General features: G+C 40.0%; 1 protein-coding gene across 1 annotated transcript in view; it reads left to right on the top strand.

The window, feature by feature from the left end:
- Nucleotides 1-15179, top strand: part of LOC133066077 (solute carrier family 22 member 10-like) — a 34351-nt gene extending 19172 nt beyond the window's left edge. Inside the window, exons 5-10 of the mRNA XM_061156795.1 lie at nucleotides 7411-7534; nucleotides 8017-8132; nucleotides 11036-11250; nucleotides 12787-12895; nucleotides 13372-13575; nucleotides 15119-15179. Coding sequence (XP_061012778.1) covers nucleotides 7411-7534; nucleotides 8017-8132; nucleotides 11036-11250; nucleotides 12787-12895; nucleotides 13372-13575; nucleotides 15119-15179 — 829 coding nt within the window. The remainder of the gene's footprint in view (nucleotides 1-7410; nucleotides 7535-8016; nucleotides 8133-11035; nucleotides 11251-12786; nucleotides 12896-13371; nucleotides 13576-15118) is intronic.
- Nucleotides 15180-16299: the final 1120 nt, after the last annotated feature.

Below are 16299 nucleotides of genomic sequence, written 5' to 3'. Positions count from 1 at the left end.
GCTGTGAATGTGTTGCACTCAATATGCCAGCAAGTTTGGAAAACTCTGCAGTGGCCACAGGACTGGAAAAGATCAGTTTTCATTCCAATCCCAAAGAAAGGCAATGCCAAAGAATGTTCAAACTACTGCACAATTGCACTCATCTCACACAGTAGCAAAGTAATGCTCAAAATTCTCCAAGTTAGGCTACAGCAGTACATGAACCAAGAACTTCCAGATGTTCAAGTTGGATTTAGAAAAGGCAGAGGAACCAGAGATCAAATTGAAAACATCCATTGGATCATAGAAAAAGAAATAGAATTCCAGAAAAGCATCTACTTCATTGGCTTCAAAGGCTAAACCCTTTGACTGTGTGGATCACAACATACTGCAGAAAATTCTTAAAGACCACCTTACCTACCTCCTGAGAAACCTGTTTGAAGGTCAAGAAGCAACAGTTAGGACCAGACCAGACTGGTTCCAAACTGTGAAAGGAATACATCAAGACTATATATTGTCACACTACTTATTTTACTTATATGCAGAGGACATCAGTCAAAATGCTGGACTGGATGAAGCTCAAGCTAGAATCAAGATTGCCAGGAGAAATATCAAGTACCTTAGATATTCAGAAGACGCCACTCTAATGGCAGAAAGTGAAGAGGAACTAAAGAACCTCTTGAAAGGGAAGAGTTAAAAGCTGGTTTGAAACTCAACATTCTTAGGGCCTACACTATAGCTGACAAGTTAGATTAAGAGCGATGAGCCCAGAAATCTGCATTTTTAACAAGCTTGCATTATGAAATGTCTGCTCACTATAATTTGAGAATTGCTAGACTTGGCCCTTAATTTGACATTGCTGAAATGGTGCTTGTTCTTCCATCTGGAACCCTCCCTAAAAACTCTCAACAGTATTAAACATCCTTCCACCCCACCCCCAAAGAAACATAATACCTCAACATACAAAAACTAAGATCATGGCATCTGATCCCATCACTTCATGGCAAATAGATGGGGAAAAAATGGAAACAGTGACAAACTTTATTTTCTTGGGCTCCAAAATCACTGTGGATGGTGACTGCAGCCATGAAATTAAAAGAGGCTTGCTCCTTGGAAGAAAAGCTATGACAAACCTAGACAGTGTATTAAAAAGCAGAGACAGCACTTTACCGACAAAGGTCCATCTAGTCAAAGCTATGGTTTTTCCAGCAGTCATGTATAGGTGTGAGAGTTGGACCATAAAAGGCTGCGCACCAGAGAATTGATGCCTTTAAATTGTGGTGCTGGAGAAGACTCTTGAGAATCCCTTGGACTGCAAGGAGATCAAACCAGTCAATCCTAAAGGAAATCAGTGCTGAATATTCAGTGGAAGGAGTGATGCTGACGCTGAAGCTCTAATACTTTGGCAACCTGATACAAAGAGTTGACTCATTAGAAAAGGCCCTGATGCTGGGAAAGATTGAAAGTGGAAGACAGAAGATGAGATGGTTGGATGGCATCACTGACTTAATGGACATGAGTTTGAGCAAGCTCTGGGAGACAGAGAAGGACAGGGAAGCCTGGCATGCTGCAGTCCATGGGGTTGCAAAGAGTCAGACATGACTGAGCAACTGAACAAAACCACCCAATAGGTTTTGGGTGGCCCAATAGGTTTTGGATCACTGTGTTTTTGCTGTCATTTGTTTCCAGGTATTTTTTATTTTCTCTTTGGTTCCTTTAGTGATCTTTTGGTTGTTTAGAAGCGTATTGCTTAGTTTCCATGTGTTTGTGTTTTTTGCAGTTTTTCCCTGTAATTGATATCTAATCTCAGCATTGTGGTCAGAAAAGATGCTTGATATGATTTCAATTTTCTTAAATTTATGGAAGCTTGGTTTGTGACCCAAGATCTGATCTATCCTGGAGAGCCATATGCTATTGAGAAGAAAGTGTATTATGCTGATTTTGGATGGAATGTCATGTAAATATCAATTAAGTCCATTTGTTCTCATATGTCACCTAAGGCTTGCATTTTCTTATAATTTTTTTTTTCTGTGTAATTTGTTCATTGGTGTAAGTAGGGTGTTAAAATCCCCCACTGTTATTGTGTTATTGTTGATTTCCCCTTTCATGGCTGTTAGCATTTACTTTATATATTGAGGTGCTCCTTTGTTGGGTGCATAAATATTTACAATTCTTGTATCTTCTTGGATTGATCCCTTGGTCATTATGTACTGTCCTTCCTTGCCTCTTATAACAGTCCTTATTCTAAAGTCTATTTTGTCTGTTATGAGTATTGCTACTCCAGCTTCCCTGTGATTTTTGTTTGCATTATCTTTTTCCATCCCCTCACTTTCAGGCTATACACGTCTCTAGGTCTAAAGTGGGTCTCTTGTAGATAGCTTATATATGGGTCTTGTTTTTTTATTCATTCAATCTGTATTTTTTGGTTGGAGCTTTTAATCTATGTACATTTAAGGTAATTATTAATATTTATATCCTTCTTACCATTTTCTTAATTGTTTTGGGTATGTTTTTGTAGGTCTTTTCCTTCTCTTAGATTTCCTGCCTAGAGGAGTTCCTTTATCATATGTTGTAAAGCTGGTTTGGTGTTGCTGAATTCTCTTAACTTTTGCGTGTCTGTAAAATTTTTGTTTTCTCCATTGAATTTGAATGAGATCCTTGCTGGGTAGAGTATTTTTGGTTGTAGTTTTTTTTTTTCCTTTCATTACTTTAATTATATTCTGGCCTGCAGAGTTTCTGCAGAAAGATCAGATTTAACCTTACGGGGATTCCTTTGTATAGTATTTGTTGCTTTACCCTTGCTGCTTTTAATATTTTTTCTGTGTGTTTAATTTTTTTCAAATTTCATTAATATGTGTCTGTCATGTTTCTCCACTGAGTTTATCCTGTATCAGATTCTCTGTGCTTCTTGGACTTGATTGGCTATTTCCTTTCTCGTTAGGGTAGTTTTCAACTATAATCTCTTCAAATATTTTCTTACCCCTTTCTCTTTCTCTTTTTTTTTCTTTTCTGGGATCCCTATAATTTGAATGTGTGCATTTAATATTGTCTGAGAGGTGTCTGAGATTGTCCTCAATTATTTTAACTCTCTTTTTCATTCTAGTCTGCTTCAGTTATTTCCAGCAAACTATCTTCCAGCTCAGTTATTCATTCTTCTGATTCGGTTATTCTGCTGTTAATTCCTTCTAGAGTATTTTAAATTCAGTTTTTGTGTGGTTCATCACTGTTTTTTTTTTTTTTAATTCTTTATTTCTTCTAGGTCCTTATGAAGTGTTTCTTGCATTTGCTCCATTCTATTTCTGAGATTTTGTATCATCTTTACTATCACTGGGCTTCCCTGGTAGCTCAGCTGGTAAAGAATCTGCCTGCAATGCAGGAGACCCTGGTTCAATTCTTGGGTTGGGAAGTTCCCCTGGAGAAGAGACAGGCTACCCACTCCAGTATCCTTAGGCTTACTCTGAATTCTTTTTCTTGTAGATTTTCTATTTCCTGTTTGTTTATTTGGTCTTGTGGGTTTTTACCTTCTCCTTCATCTGCACAATATTTCTCTGTCTTTTTTATTTTGTCTGACTTTCTGTGTTTAAGTTTTCCTTTCCCCAGGCTGCAGGGTTATAATTCTTCTTGTTTCTGGTCTTTCCCCTAAGTGGGTGAGGTTGGTCTAGTGCCTTGTGTAGAGAGGGACAAGTGTCTGCATTCTGATGGGTGGAGCTGAATCTTTTCCCTCTGATGGGAGGGTTGTGTAAAGTGGTGTGTTTTGGGGTGTCTGTGGGCTTAGTATGACTTTAGGTAGCTTGTCTGCTGATGACTTGGTTTGCGTTCCTATCTTGCTTGCTGTTTGGCATGAGGTGTGCAGCGCTAGTTCCTACAGGCAGTTGGGTGGAACTAGGTCTTGGATTTGGATAGAGGCCTTTATGGGAGTTCTCACTGATTAATAGTCCCTGGGGCAAGGAATCCTTTGTTCAGTGTCCTGGACTCGGTGCTTCCACCCTAGAGGCTCAGGCCAGACTTCCAGTCAGGGAATCAATACCCCACAAACCATTCATCATGGTAATAAAAGATAAAAAAGAAAAAAAAAACCACGATGCACAAAAAAGAAACCCTGAAAAATATTAAAGCAAAATCTAAAAAGCAGAAACAAGAGCAAAGGAAACATAAGCATGTGCATGCACGTGCGTCAGCACACGCACACACACGCATGCACACGCACACACACACACACACACACACCAGAAACCAAAACAAAACCAAGAAAGCAAAGTACAAGAGAGCAACCAGACAAACAAGGGAAACCCAAAATGAGATCAACTAATTAAAAACAAAGCTAACAAAAATACAGAACAGAAAATAAAACCAAAGCAGAGTGCCAGCTGAGGAATAAAGCAAAGAAAACAAAACAAGCGTGGAAAAATGATTTTAAAAAAAGAACAACAGAAAAGCAAAGTTAATATAGAAGTATATAAAAGATATATATGTATGTATATATATATATTTAAAAAATAAAAAGAAATCCCCACAAAATGAAAAGAACCAACCCCCCAAAACAGAACAGAAAACCAAAGTAAATCCATGGCTGATTCATGTCAATGTATGACAAAAACCACTACAATATTGTAAAGTAATTAGCCTCCAACTAATAAAAATAAATGGAAAAATAAATAAATAAAAGGAGAAAAAAGTGACAAAAAACAAAAACCCAAAGTAAAAGTAGAGATAGATTTAAAAAATTAAAAGTATGGTTAAAAAAGAATCCAAAAAAATAAATAATAATAATAAAGACAGCAACCACTACAGCAGAGAACAAAGAAATTTCAAAAATAGCCAAAGTGAAAGTGAAAGTGAAGTTGCTCAGTCGTGTCTGACTCTTTGTGACCCCGTGGACTGTAGCCTACCAGGCTCCTCTGTCCATGGGATTTTCCAGGCAAGAATATTGGAGTGGGTTGCCATTTCCTTCTTCAGGAGATCTTCCTGACCCAGTGATAATGGAACAAATCAAAACACAAAAACAATAATAAATGTTTTCCTAGGGTCTCAGCCATTGGTGTCCTTTGCCCCACCATGAGCCATAGCCCACCACCGCTTTCCCAAAAGACCCCCCAATGCTGGGGAGGGCTAATCTCTAGACTTGCTGTGAGGACAGCTGAGACTCTAATTTGGCCCTCCTCCCATGTATGCTTGCCATCAGTATCCACAGCTGCCAGAGCTAGAGCATTTTCTTTTGTGGGAGCATTCCTTATACTCTCATATATTCCATAGATGCAGAGTCTTTAGTTGATGTTGGGTATTTAATCTGCAGCTTGAGCAGCTGGTGAAAAAGTTTTTGATCCTCTTACTTAACTGCCCTGCCCCTGGTGCTCACCTGTGGTTTTATCACCAACTCTGCATGTGGTCCACTCACAGGAGTCTGCTCCTAAGGCTGCCCTGGAGGACTCAGGTCTGCTGCAGTGGGGACCAGGCATGGAGGTGCCATAGCTTCTTGAATTGAGGGAGGCTGGTGGTGCCCGGGGTACAGGGAAGCCAGCGGCCATGGATGCAAGAGATAAGACTCTATTGTTTGCTTTCCCTAACCTCCAGAGGCAGGCAGGCAATGGGCAGCCATGGCTGGTTCTTCTCTATTGCTAGGTAGCCCAGGCTGGTATGTGGGGAGAGAGACGCTACAGTGGTCACTCTACTCCCTGCATTTGACTCAGCAGTAGCACCCTGCTTCCACGGCAGTCCAATTTTCCTCCAAGGGCATTCCCTGTTGTGGATTTTCTCCCTTTTATTCCCTTAAGACATCTCCCCTAGCCAATAGCAGTCCTTGCCTGGGTTTGCTCTCCAATCCCTAGGCTCCAGCTCTCAGACCCCCTGCATACCTGTGGACGTGCCTTCCAGTCTAGGGTATGTAGGACTGTGGCACAGATTGTCTGTGTGGTTCTCACTCTATTCAGACTGTCACAGATCAGCTGGTTCATCCTTTTCTGACAGCCTCAAGTTCTTCCCTTCTGTCCCAACTGATTTCCCTGGATGTGGGAATCTCTCCTTTCTTTCCACTACCCCACCCTGGGGTGTGGATCTGGTCCTCCTTGCTCTCCTTCTCCTTCTCCCTTCTTTCTTTCATCTTAACCAGTTATGTGTGGCTCTGTATGGTCCTTTCTGGTGACTAAGGTCTCCTGCTAGTAGTGTTCAGCCAGTGTTCTGTGAGAACTTTTGCATCTGCAGAGGTATTCCTGATGCATCTGTGGAGAGAGTTGTACTTCCTGTCCACCCACTCCCCTACCATCTTGGAAAGCCCCAACAAACAGTTTTTAAATGGACAAATTCATTCCTACACTTAAAACCATTCTAGGAAGAATCAGATTTAATAGATCACAGAAAGATGACTATAGATTTAACAGTGAGATGAGTTCAGAGAGAGGGGGACAGTGTAATCCATGTCAGAATCACGTGCTCAGTCATTCTATCCTCTTAAAAACCATAAAAGGAAGCTAGGCCTCCAGTTCCCATTTTACTGATGAGAAAATTGAGGCACATGTAATATGTGACTCACATGTGTAGTTAGATACCAACACTGTTGGTAGTGGCAGAAGTATTTATTTATTTTTTTGGAGGGGGTAGTTATTTTATTTTATTTATTTTAATTGGAGGCTAATTAGTTTACAATATTGTTGTGGTTTTTGCCATATATTCACATGAATCAGCCATGGGTGTACATGTGTTTAAAATATTTTTTGACCTCTACCATACATAACTGGGGCTTCTTCTTTTTTTTTAATTTATTTGTTTATTTATTTTTGTTATGCTGTGTCCTCATTGCTACATGGGCTTTTCTCTAGTTGCGGCCAGCAGGGGCTACTCTTCATTGTAGGGCATGGGTTCTCACTGGGGTGGTTTCTCTTGTTGCGGAGCAGGAGATCTGGAGCACACAGACTTCAGTAGTTGTGGCACATGGGCTAAGCAGTTGTGGTTTCTAGGGTCTAGAGCAAAGGCTCAATAGTTTTGGTGCATGGGCTTAGTTGCTCCCCGGCATGTAGGATCTTCCCAGAACAGGGATTAAACCCAGGTCTCCTGCATTGGCAGGTGGATTATTTACCACTGAGATACTAGGGAAGCCTGGGGTATTTTTTTTTAAAGAATACATATTATGTGCACATAGTTGCTAGATCCCATGTCAGGCTTTGAGAGGGAATTATGTATGTGAGGCACTCTCTAGTTTAACCTTCATCAACTTCTAGGAAAAACTCCTGCTGAATAAGCATAAAGGCAATTTGTCTCCAAGTCTGTCATCCTGGCATGGAGTATCACTCTCATATTTTCCCAGAATTAGTTTAACACAAATGAACATCTAGTTGATGTCGTGGATAGTAGGTGGGAGACATAAAACATGTTGTCAATAATCATATAGCAAATAAGCAAAGAAGGGTTGACTATACCTGTCTGCTCTTCTTTCATCAGGTGGCTGGTGGAATCTTCACGGTGGCTGATTGTCACCAATAAACCAGATGAGGGCTTAAAGGAACTTAAAAAAGTTGCACACAGAAATGGAATAAAGAACGCTGAAGAAATCCTGAGTATGGAGGTAAGCCGGAAAGGCAAGGTGGTCACTGGGTTGGAGGGAAGTCGTGAACTAATACCTGCCTCCTCCTTATTGAGATAGACAAACTGCTTTTCTAACAAGGCCATCTAATTGAGAATGCAAGCTCAATTTCCTGGTCTTTCATGCCCATTTCTTATAAAAGGAGCTTTGAACACTGGACAAGACTTCTTCTTTTAGTTCATCTCCTGATTTGAACCTGCAGCCTACGTGCTCTCATGGATACCCTGCCCACTTCCCTCTGCCATGGCCTCATTTTAAAAAAATCTTTCTTGCTGTGTAACTTCCTGGAGTCACCCTTAACTCCCTAGATCCTCCTTCATATCATGTTCACATATGTGATTGCATGTGTCATCTGTTGTACGACAAAGAAAGAGAATGTATCTCTTCTATCCTATTGGGTGCCAGTGTTCATCACAATACCTGGCACTATGTCAGCAAGTGATATGTATTTGTTGTTGTTGAAGGGCTTGAAAGCGACCATGCAGGAGGAGCTGGAGGCAGCACAGACCAAACCTACTGTGTTTGACTTGTTCCGCACACCCAACCTGCGTAAAAACATCTGTATTCTCTACTTTGTGAGGTGGGCTTTACAGAATGCATGTGGTTGTTGCTATTGTTCAGTTGCTAAGTCGTGTCCAACTCTTTGTGACCCCAGGGACTATAGCACGCCAGGTTCCTCTGTCCTCCACTATCTCCTGGAGTTTGCTTAAACTCATGTCCACTGAGTCAGTGATGTTATCTAACCATCTCATCCTCTCCAGCCCCCTTGTCCTTTTGCTTTCAATCTTTTCCAACAAACATCGGAGTCTTTTCAAACAAGCTGGCTCTTCACATCAGCTGGCCAAAATATTGGAGCTTCAGCTTCAGCAGTAGTCCTTCCAGTGAATATTTGGGACTGACTTCCTTTATTATCAACTGATTTCATCTCCTTGCTATCCAAGGAACTCTCAAAAGTCTTCTCCAGCACCACAGTTTGAAAGCATCAATTCTTTGGCAGTCAGTCTTCTTTATGATCCAACTCTCACATCCATACACGACTACTGGATAAAACATAGGTTTACATAGCAACATTCAAAGAGTGGGGACATGAAGCTATTTCATTAATTACAACAGTGTTGTGAGAGGGAGGCACTGATTTGAAGATAAAAGATGAGGAAAACACACCAAATAATACTGCCACGGAAATTAGCATATGAAGTAGAGTTGGTTATATTATTCTGTCAGTCTCTTCAGTGAAGGTTTACATTGAGAATTTCTGTCACAGTGTAGATTTGGGGGCTTATTTTTTCTTTAAATTTTAATTGAAGCAATTTTTGCCAATAGATACCTGAAGATATTATGAATATCTACAGATCAATGAATATTTCAATATGTAAAAATGTAGCAACCTCCAGATCAAAGCAGGAAAATCCTGATACCCCAGGATTCCCCTCACTTATCCTGTACAATAATAAACACCACCACCTCCACCACTGCCTCATTCTTGTTCTCTCCTCACGGCCCTCACCTGTCCAACTGCTCTGGTCTCTTTCATTGCAGAAGAGTCTTGCCTGATCCTGACCTTCACATAATGTAAATGATACGAGGATTCTGTAACAGGCCCCCTTTTCTCATGCTCATTCCTGAAGATTCACCCATTCTGCTGCATGTAACATTGGGTGGTTCTCCTCCCTAGTGCTTCAGTTTTCATTAGATGAATACACTATAATTTCTTTATGTACTTCAATGTTGGTGGACTTTTATTGGTTTCAAATTTGGATACATTTTATTTGTGTGTTAGCACAAGGGCTTCTGTAAGGAGATCTTGGTCATTGTCTCTTGAGGGGATATAAGTACTTACTTTGGTAGAGTCAGGAGGAGAAATTTTAAATTTAATTCTTAATTTTTGAATACTGAATTCTCATGCACAAGAAGCATACAGGACAACAAAGACTCACTGACAAGCTTAGGTAAGTGACTATTGCATTTCATAGTTGATCTCTTCCCAGACATATCCTAGCAGACCATTTCTGCATTTAACTTCATTATGCTTTTTCATAATGAAGAAGCACTGAGGCACTAAATGGGAGATAGAAGATGAGGAAAACACACCAAATAATACTCACATGGAAATTAGTGCCTCCCGTTTTTGGGGGGCTTCCCTGGTGGCTCAGATGGTAAAGAATCTGCCTGCAATGTGGGAGACCTGGGTTGGGAAGATCCCCTGGAATAGGGCATGGCAACCCTCTCCAGTGTTCTTGCCTGGAGAATCCCCATGACAGAGGAGCCTGGTGGGCTACAGTCCATGGGGTCACACAGAGTCTGACATGACTGAGCAACTAAGTTCACAACACATGCATTTTCTACTTTTCCATATTCACTAGGACATAGACTTGTGTTTCTAAATCCTAGAAAATCAGAGTGGAAGGAAAAAGTAAAGATGACAGTCATCAGACACCTTTCTTGGAATACTGTGATCTGTGATGTTTCTTCTATTTTAATGTCTAAGTCTAGGAGAAGGCGATGGCAACCCACTCCAGTTGCCTGGAAATGGCAACCCACTCTTGCCTGGAAAATCCCATAGATGGAAGAGTCTGGTAGGCTGTGGTCCATGGGGTCACTAAGAGTTGGACATGACTGAGTGACATCACTTTCACTTTTCACTTTCATGCATTGGAGAAGGAAATGGCAACCCACTCCAGTGTTTTTGCCTGGAGAATCCCAGGGACAGGGGAGCCTGGTGGGCTGCCGTCTATGGGGTCGCACAGAGTTGGACACAGTTGAACTGGCTTAGCAGCAGCAGCAGTTGTACTAAGTCTAGCTCTCTCTAGGTATAGTAGATCATTAAAGTGGGCTTCTTTCCTTTAAATGTTTTCTGGGTAAAATCTGAAGGGAGATCCTTTGATTCCATTTCTGATGTTACTGTTGGTGTATGTTTGCTTTCCTGTATTCTTACACTGTCTCTTAGCCCTAAAATATCAGGATGAACTTTAAATTTCATAGAACTGTGTTAATCCCCAGGACACTATGCTGTCAAGTCAAGGGGACACAGACAGTATTTTCCAGTTTCAACCACTAGTTGAGAAAATAGAAATTCTTTGCAGTATTGGGATTGGGTGAGGAGAGGGAGGACTCACAGCATATAGACAACCCTCAAAAAAAAATTATTTCCTTCATTTCTAAGTTTTACTATTAATGCTTCTATTGTCAAATATTATATACCATCCTGTTTGGAGACTGAGTCACATTATGTTTCCTGTTGCTGTCATATTTGTGTTTAATAAATCAGACAAAAGAATGTCAGAAAAAGTGTTATTTTCATATACAGCCATGTAATTTTTATGGTGACTTTTCACCTTAAAATGAAGAATTACACAAGTCAGATAGGGCCTTTATTGTTTAACGTTGATCATTGGCTGCCTGGGTGAATATAATCACCAATTATAGTACCTTTGCTGTAAGTCTTATGGCTTACGTCTTTCTTTTTTTTTTTTTTCACTACAGATTTGCAACCACAATACCCTATTTTGGCATCTTTATGAATCTACAGCACTTTGGGAGCAATATTTTCCTGTTCCAGGTAATCTTTGGAGCTCTCACTGTCTCAGTCCGAAGTCTTGCTGTTTTACCCCTGAATCACATGGGCCGTCGACCAACCCAGATGTTTCTCACGTTCCTGGTGGGGATTTCCATTTTGGTCAACACATTTGTGCCCCAAGGTGAGAGAAGACTGGACTTTGGGGAAAGGAAGGGTCTTTTTCTCATTCTTCAAGGTTTGTTTGGTCATACTTGTCTGAAGCCAGGAGTAAAAAGAGGTCCTAATGAAAGGTTAAGTATTCCCCCAAATCAAACTGATGAAAAACTCTGCTAATAAGTTTTTGAGAAAAGAGCTAAAGGTCAGTAATGGGCAGCTCAAACATATATTTACTTTCATCACATAGTGGAAACGTCTGGAAAATGGTCCCATTCATTCCAGGTAGTCTCTCTAGGACAGCAATCATTCGCTTGTGGTTTTCCCATTCACACATTAAATAACAAGTAGAGAGGGATGAGGCCTTGCAATTATATCCCACATGAGAGCATACTATGGCCACGCCCTCTGTTTGGGCTCTTCATTACCATCTTTGATGACTGGTCTACTTCCCCATTTCTATGTATCCGCATATGACTGTGAGCTTGAGTCACTATGACTACAGTTCTTGCTGAAGAGAGTCTCCCAGGAAATGAAAAAAGAATCCTCTTTTTCAAGTAGGGAAAGAGGGTGAAGTAGAAACAAGAATTGAAGCTGAGAAAAATCCTTGTCCATTCCCTGTCAGATTACTTTATAAGTTAATAGAATAATGATATGTAATAATTCGGAGAAACTTAGTGGGCGATTTGCTTCACTGTCTCCAATGCACAAATGTGACTCACAGCATTACAGATAGGTATTTTTATTGCTCCTCAGAAGATCATCAATAATGCATTAATAATACTGCTTTACCAAGGAGTTCTTTCCAATATTATCCAGTTATAATTACGTTTCTTTTTATCCTGTGCAGAAAACTGATTCCCCTAAATTTTCTTAATTGTTCCCTAATTTTGACAATTTTTCCCAACTAGAGGCTTTGATTTTAGGTTCTTCATGTCTAACATTAATGTAGATCTAGCTTCTCCTCAGTCTGTCCACTAGTAGAGCAGTACTGTCTTGTTACTCTCTGGTGTCATACTTACCCCCAAGGCAATGCTGTATCTACACTAGGTTGATTGACTTATTTGGGTTTACCTGGGACTTTTCTGATTTTATCAATGAAAACCTCACATTATCAAAATCTTCAAGTTCCCAGAAAAACCAGGATGACTGGTCACTTTAAAACCTGCACTTTAATTGTAAACTTCTCAAGATTGGAGCTAAACATTAGACTCAGTAATCATCCATGTCACAGTCTTAACTTCAACAATAAGGATATTGCAAATACTGGACCAAATTAGTGAAAGCAAATTTCTGCTACACTCTTTCCTTTTTTTTTTTCCTTGCAAATCTCAGGTATGCAGATGGATTTGTTGCAGTTAATCTGGATAGTTTTGTGTAATTTTACCACATATATTGATGATTTTACATTTCTCAGTTTATCCACATATATAGATATATATATTCTATGGTATATTTCAAACTTATCAATAAGCCATAGTTGTCTTTTTTTCCTGAGTAAATTTGGTGGATGCCAATTCCTCCAGCCCAGATTTCTTAGTGTTGCTGGTCTTCCTGTCTCCAGAAATGCAGACCCTGCGTGTGGCCTTGGCAAGTGTGGGAATTGGCTGTGTTGCTGCGTCTGGGTCTGCTCTTTCTGTCCACTCTGCTGAACTCATCCCCACTCTCCTCAGGTAAGAGTTTATGGATGCTCTGCCAGGATCCAAAGTATGACTTTCCAGTCTAACTGATGCTTATTTCAGGAATGAACACAATAAGATCTTTAATTTATAAATTAACCATTTGTAATAGTAATAATATATCAATAGCAACTATAGCCAAAGTTAACTGAAAAACCTGACTTTGCTCTGTGTATTGTTCTGAGCAGTAATTCAATGTATGTTCTCATTAATCTTTTGGATCTCTTATTATTATAGGGGCAATGTGTAACATTCCATACAAAATGATGAAAATGTATCAATACACTTTGACAAAGACAGCTAGAAAACCAGGGAGCAAATCTCAATAACAAGGGTTTATCATCAAGCTCATGACTATGAATATAGTAATTGTGTTTTGTTGCATTTCATAACCCAGTCAGAATAATATCTCACAAATTTTATGTGCAGACATTTACTGAATTGCTACATCATGTCATTTACTCCTTCAGGGCAAAAGCTGTAGGATTAGATATGCTAGTTAGTAGGTGTGGGGCAACCCTGGCTCCCCTCTTGATGACCCTAGTGGTGTATCTACCCACCCTGCCCTGGATCTTCTATGGAGCCTTTCCCATCGTTGCTGGCCTTCTCATTCTTCTCCTACCTGAAACCAAAACTCTGCCCATTCCTGACACCATCCAGGATGTGGAAAATAAGTGAGTAAACCTTCTACCATCCCCTGGGAGGGACTGCGTGCTTTGGATCTGTGGGTGAGAAAGGCAACGCACCACATGAGTCCCTCAGATCACTCGGGAGGCAGATCCTTGCCTGGGATACTCCCATCTTGGGCCATTATCTTCATGAGAGGCAAGGTCATTTCCATCCATTGTGAATTCTAGTCTGGACTGCAGAGATCCCCTCTGCCCTGTTCTCATTGGTAGTTTTAGTGCTGACGTGATGGTAATTAGCTCTGTTATGATTTTACGTACTACCTGTCCTCATGAAAAACACACATTCATATTGGGATCATGATCCTCAGATCCATAAGAGCTTGGGATAGAGGGGGAAGAAATGGGATGACCAGTGAAGGAGCATTGTTAGGAAAATCACATTTAGTTAAGGACTTTCTGTGGAAAGGTAGTAAAAAAAAGTTATTTGTTTGCATGTGGCTGTAAGATTCAGTCAGTTTTGCTGCCACAAGTTATGCAAAGATTGAGGATAATAAGAAACTGAAAAAGGCGTTTTATTTTATTTTTATTTTTTTGAAAAAGGCATTTTAAAACTATAACATTGTGTCAGTTTCATAGGGCTTCTACAGTAGAATCTGACAAACTGAGTGACTTAAGCAAAATAAATTTACTGTCTCAAATTTCAGGTGGCTGAAAGTCTGAGCTCAAGTTGTTGGCAGGACTCTACATCCTCTGAAGGCTCTAGAGAAGGGTCTGTTCCAGGTCTCTCCTGGATTCTGGTAGATCCTTGGCTAGTGGAAAATAGCTCCTATCTTCATATCACATCCCCCTGGCATGTCTCTATGTCTCAAGTTCCTCCTTTTTATAAGAACATCATCATATTGGATCAGGGGCTCTTTCTACTCCAGTTTGACCTCATCTTAATTAGTCAGCAACAACCCTGTTCTCAAATATGATAACTGCATATTCTGAGGTAGATGGTTAAGACTTCAATATATATACTTTGGAAGGTACACAATTGAACCTATAACAAGTGGTGAATTCCTTTAGATTTTTAACCCAGTTCTTGACTTATCAGAGGTGTCATTGGCCAGAGATCCAAACGACAAGGTGAGAATCCAAAAAGACCAAATGTGAGTAGCACTTTCAAGTGCTTCTTTGTGCCTGCACAGTTGGTGTCATTCAGTCACCAAGTCATGTCTGATTCTTTTGAGACCCCATGGACTGTAGCCCACAAGGCTCCTCTGTTCATGGAATTTCTCAGGCAAGAGTATTGGAGTGGACTGCCATTCCCTTCTCCAGGGGATCCTTCTGACCCTGGGATCAAACCCGTGTCTCTTGCATTGGCAGGAGAGTTCTTTACCAATGAGTCACCACTGAAACACCCTGATTCAGCAGTAAGGAATCTGCAACTTAGTGACTCAACAGCAACAATGAAAGGAGCTGATGCTTAGGGATCAGTTTGCACTTGTACAAGGAGAGCATCCAAACTTATTTTTTCTCTTTCATAATGTCTATTCTTATTTTCTGATCGGTTGGTTAATTTGTTGTTTCTCCTTTGGTTTTTCAGGCAAAGATTCTCAAGAAAAATAAATGAAAAAGATTCTTACATAAAAGTGACAAAATTTTAAGGCTCTTCATGGCCTTGCTGGTGAGGAAGAAAAAAACATGAAGAAAAAATGTCTCCAGGAGTAGATCTCTCCTTTATATCTACAAAATGGCAAGAAAATACACTTGAGAAATACATCTCATTTACAATTATTGCATTAATTGGTAATTAAACATATAATAAATGAGAATATGTAATTCCATGAACAATCCCATTTTGGGGGGAAGGAGTCAAAACAGTTTCAAATTTATCAATAAATTATTAATAGACAAGATGATTCAGAAACAGAGGAATACTATGGCAGGTTCATGTAAGGAGCACCATGTGATGAACTCTAAATAAATTTTCAAAAGTCAGAGCATTATAGCATAAGCAACTGGACATCAAAAGAAATCCAGAAGCAGACACCAATATATCTGTAAACTTAGTGCATGATACTTTTGATGTCATAGATCACTGGCAAATAGAAAATTATGTTCTTTTTGAAAATACATTCATTGAAATGGTAACAATGGTGAACTTTAAGTGGTCAAATTTCAAGTGATTACTTTTTCTTTGTGATTTTTTATGTTCATGTTTTTAAAAAGTAAGCATACATAATTTAAAATACTATAAGGGGATGACCAAGTGACTGCTTGATAAGGAAATTGTTATGGATCAGCCATCTCAACAGAAGCAAAGCTATTCTTCAAGGTCATGGAAGAATGACCGTGAAGGCAATTCAGAGGTCTTCAGAGCTGCCACTCCAATCACAAGCCCGGAGGGCAAGGGGCTGAGAGGGCCTGTTGTTATTGTTATTTGGTCGCTAAGTTGTGTCTGACTCTGCGACCCCGTGTGAGCTCTGCTTGGTGCTGTCTTATCTTGCTGTTGTCTATGGTTCCCTTATTTTTGGTATAATTTACACAGGGTAAAAAGCACAACTCCCACGGCCAAAATTCAGTGTATTTGCATAAATTCATATACCAGGGTCAAACGCAATCCGATCAACAGGGAGATTAATTCCATCACCCAGAAATTACTTTTGTGCTCATTCCTCAGTCAGAATTGCCCCTTAGCCTTCAATCTTCTTCCACTATGTATTTCACTAGGTGTTAACTATGTTTCTCCTAGAACATCACATAAGTTTATTACAGATTTATGCT

Source organism: Dama dama, chromosome 2 (genome assembly GCF_033118175.1).
Source record: "Dama dama isolate Ldn47 chromosome 2, ASM3311817v1, whole genome shotgun sequence".
Taxonomy (NCBI): Eukaryota; Metazoa; Chordata; class Mammalia; order Artiodactyla; family Cervidae; genus Dama; species Dama dama.
Note: the sequence above shows the minus strand (reverse complement) of the source record. Positions and strands in the feature narration are given on the sequence as shown.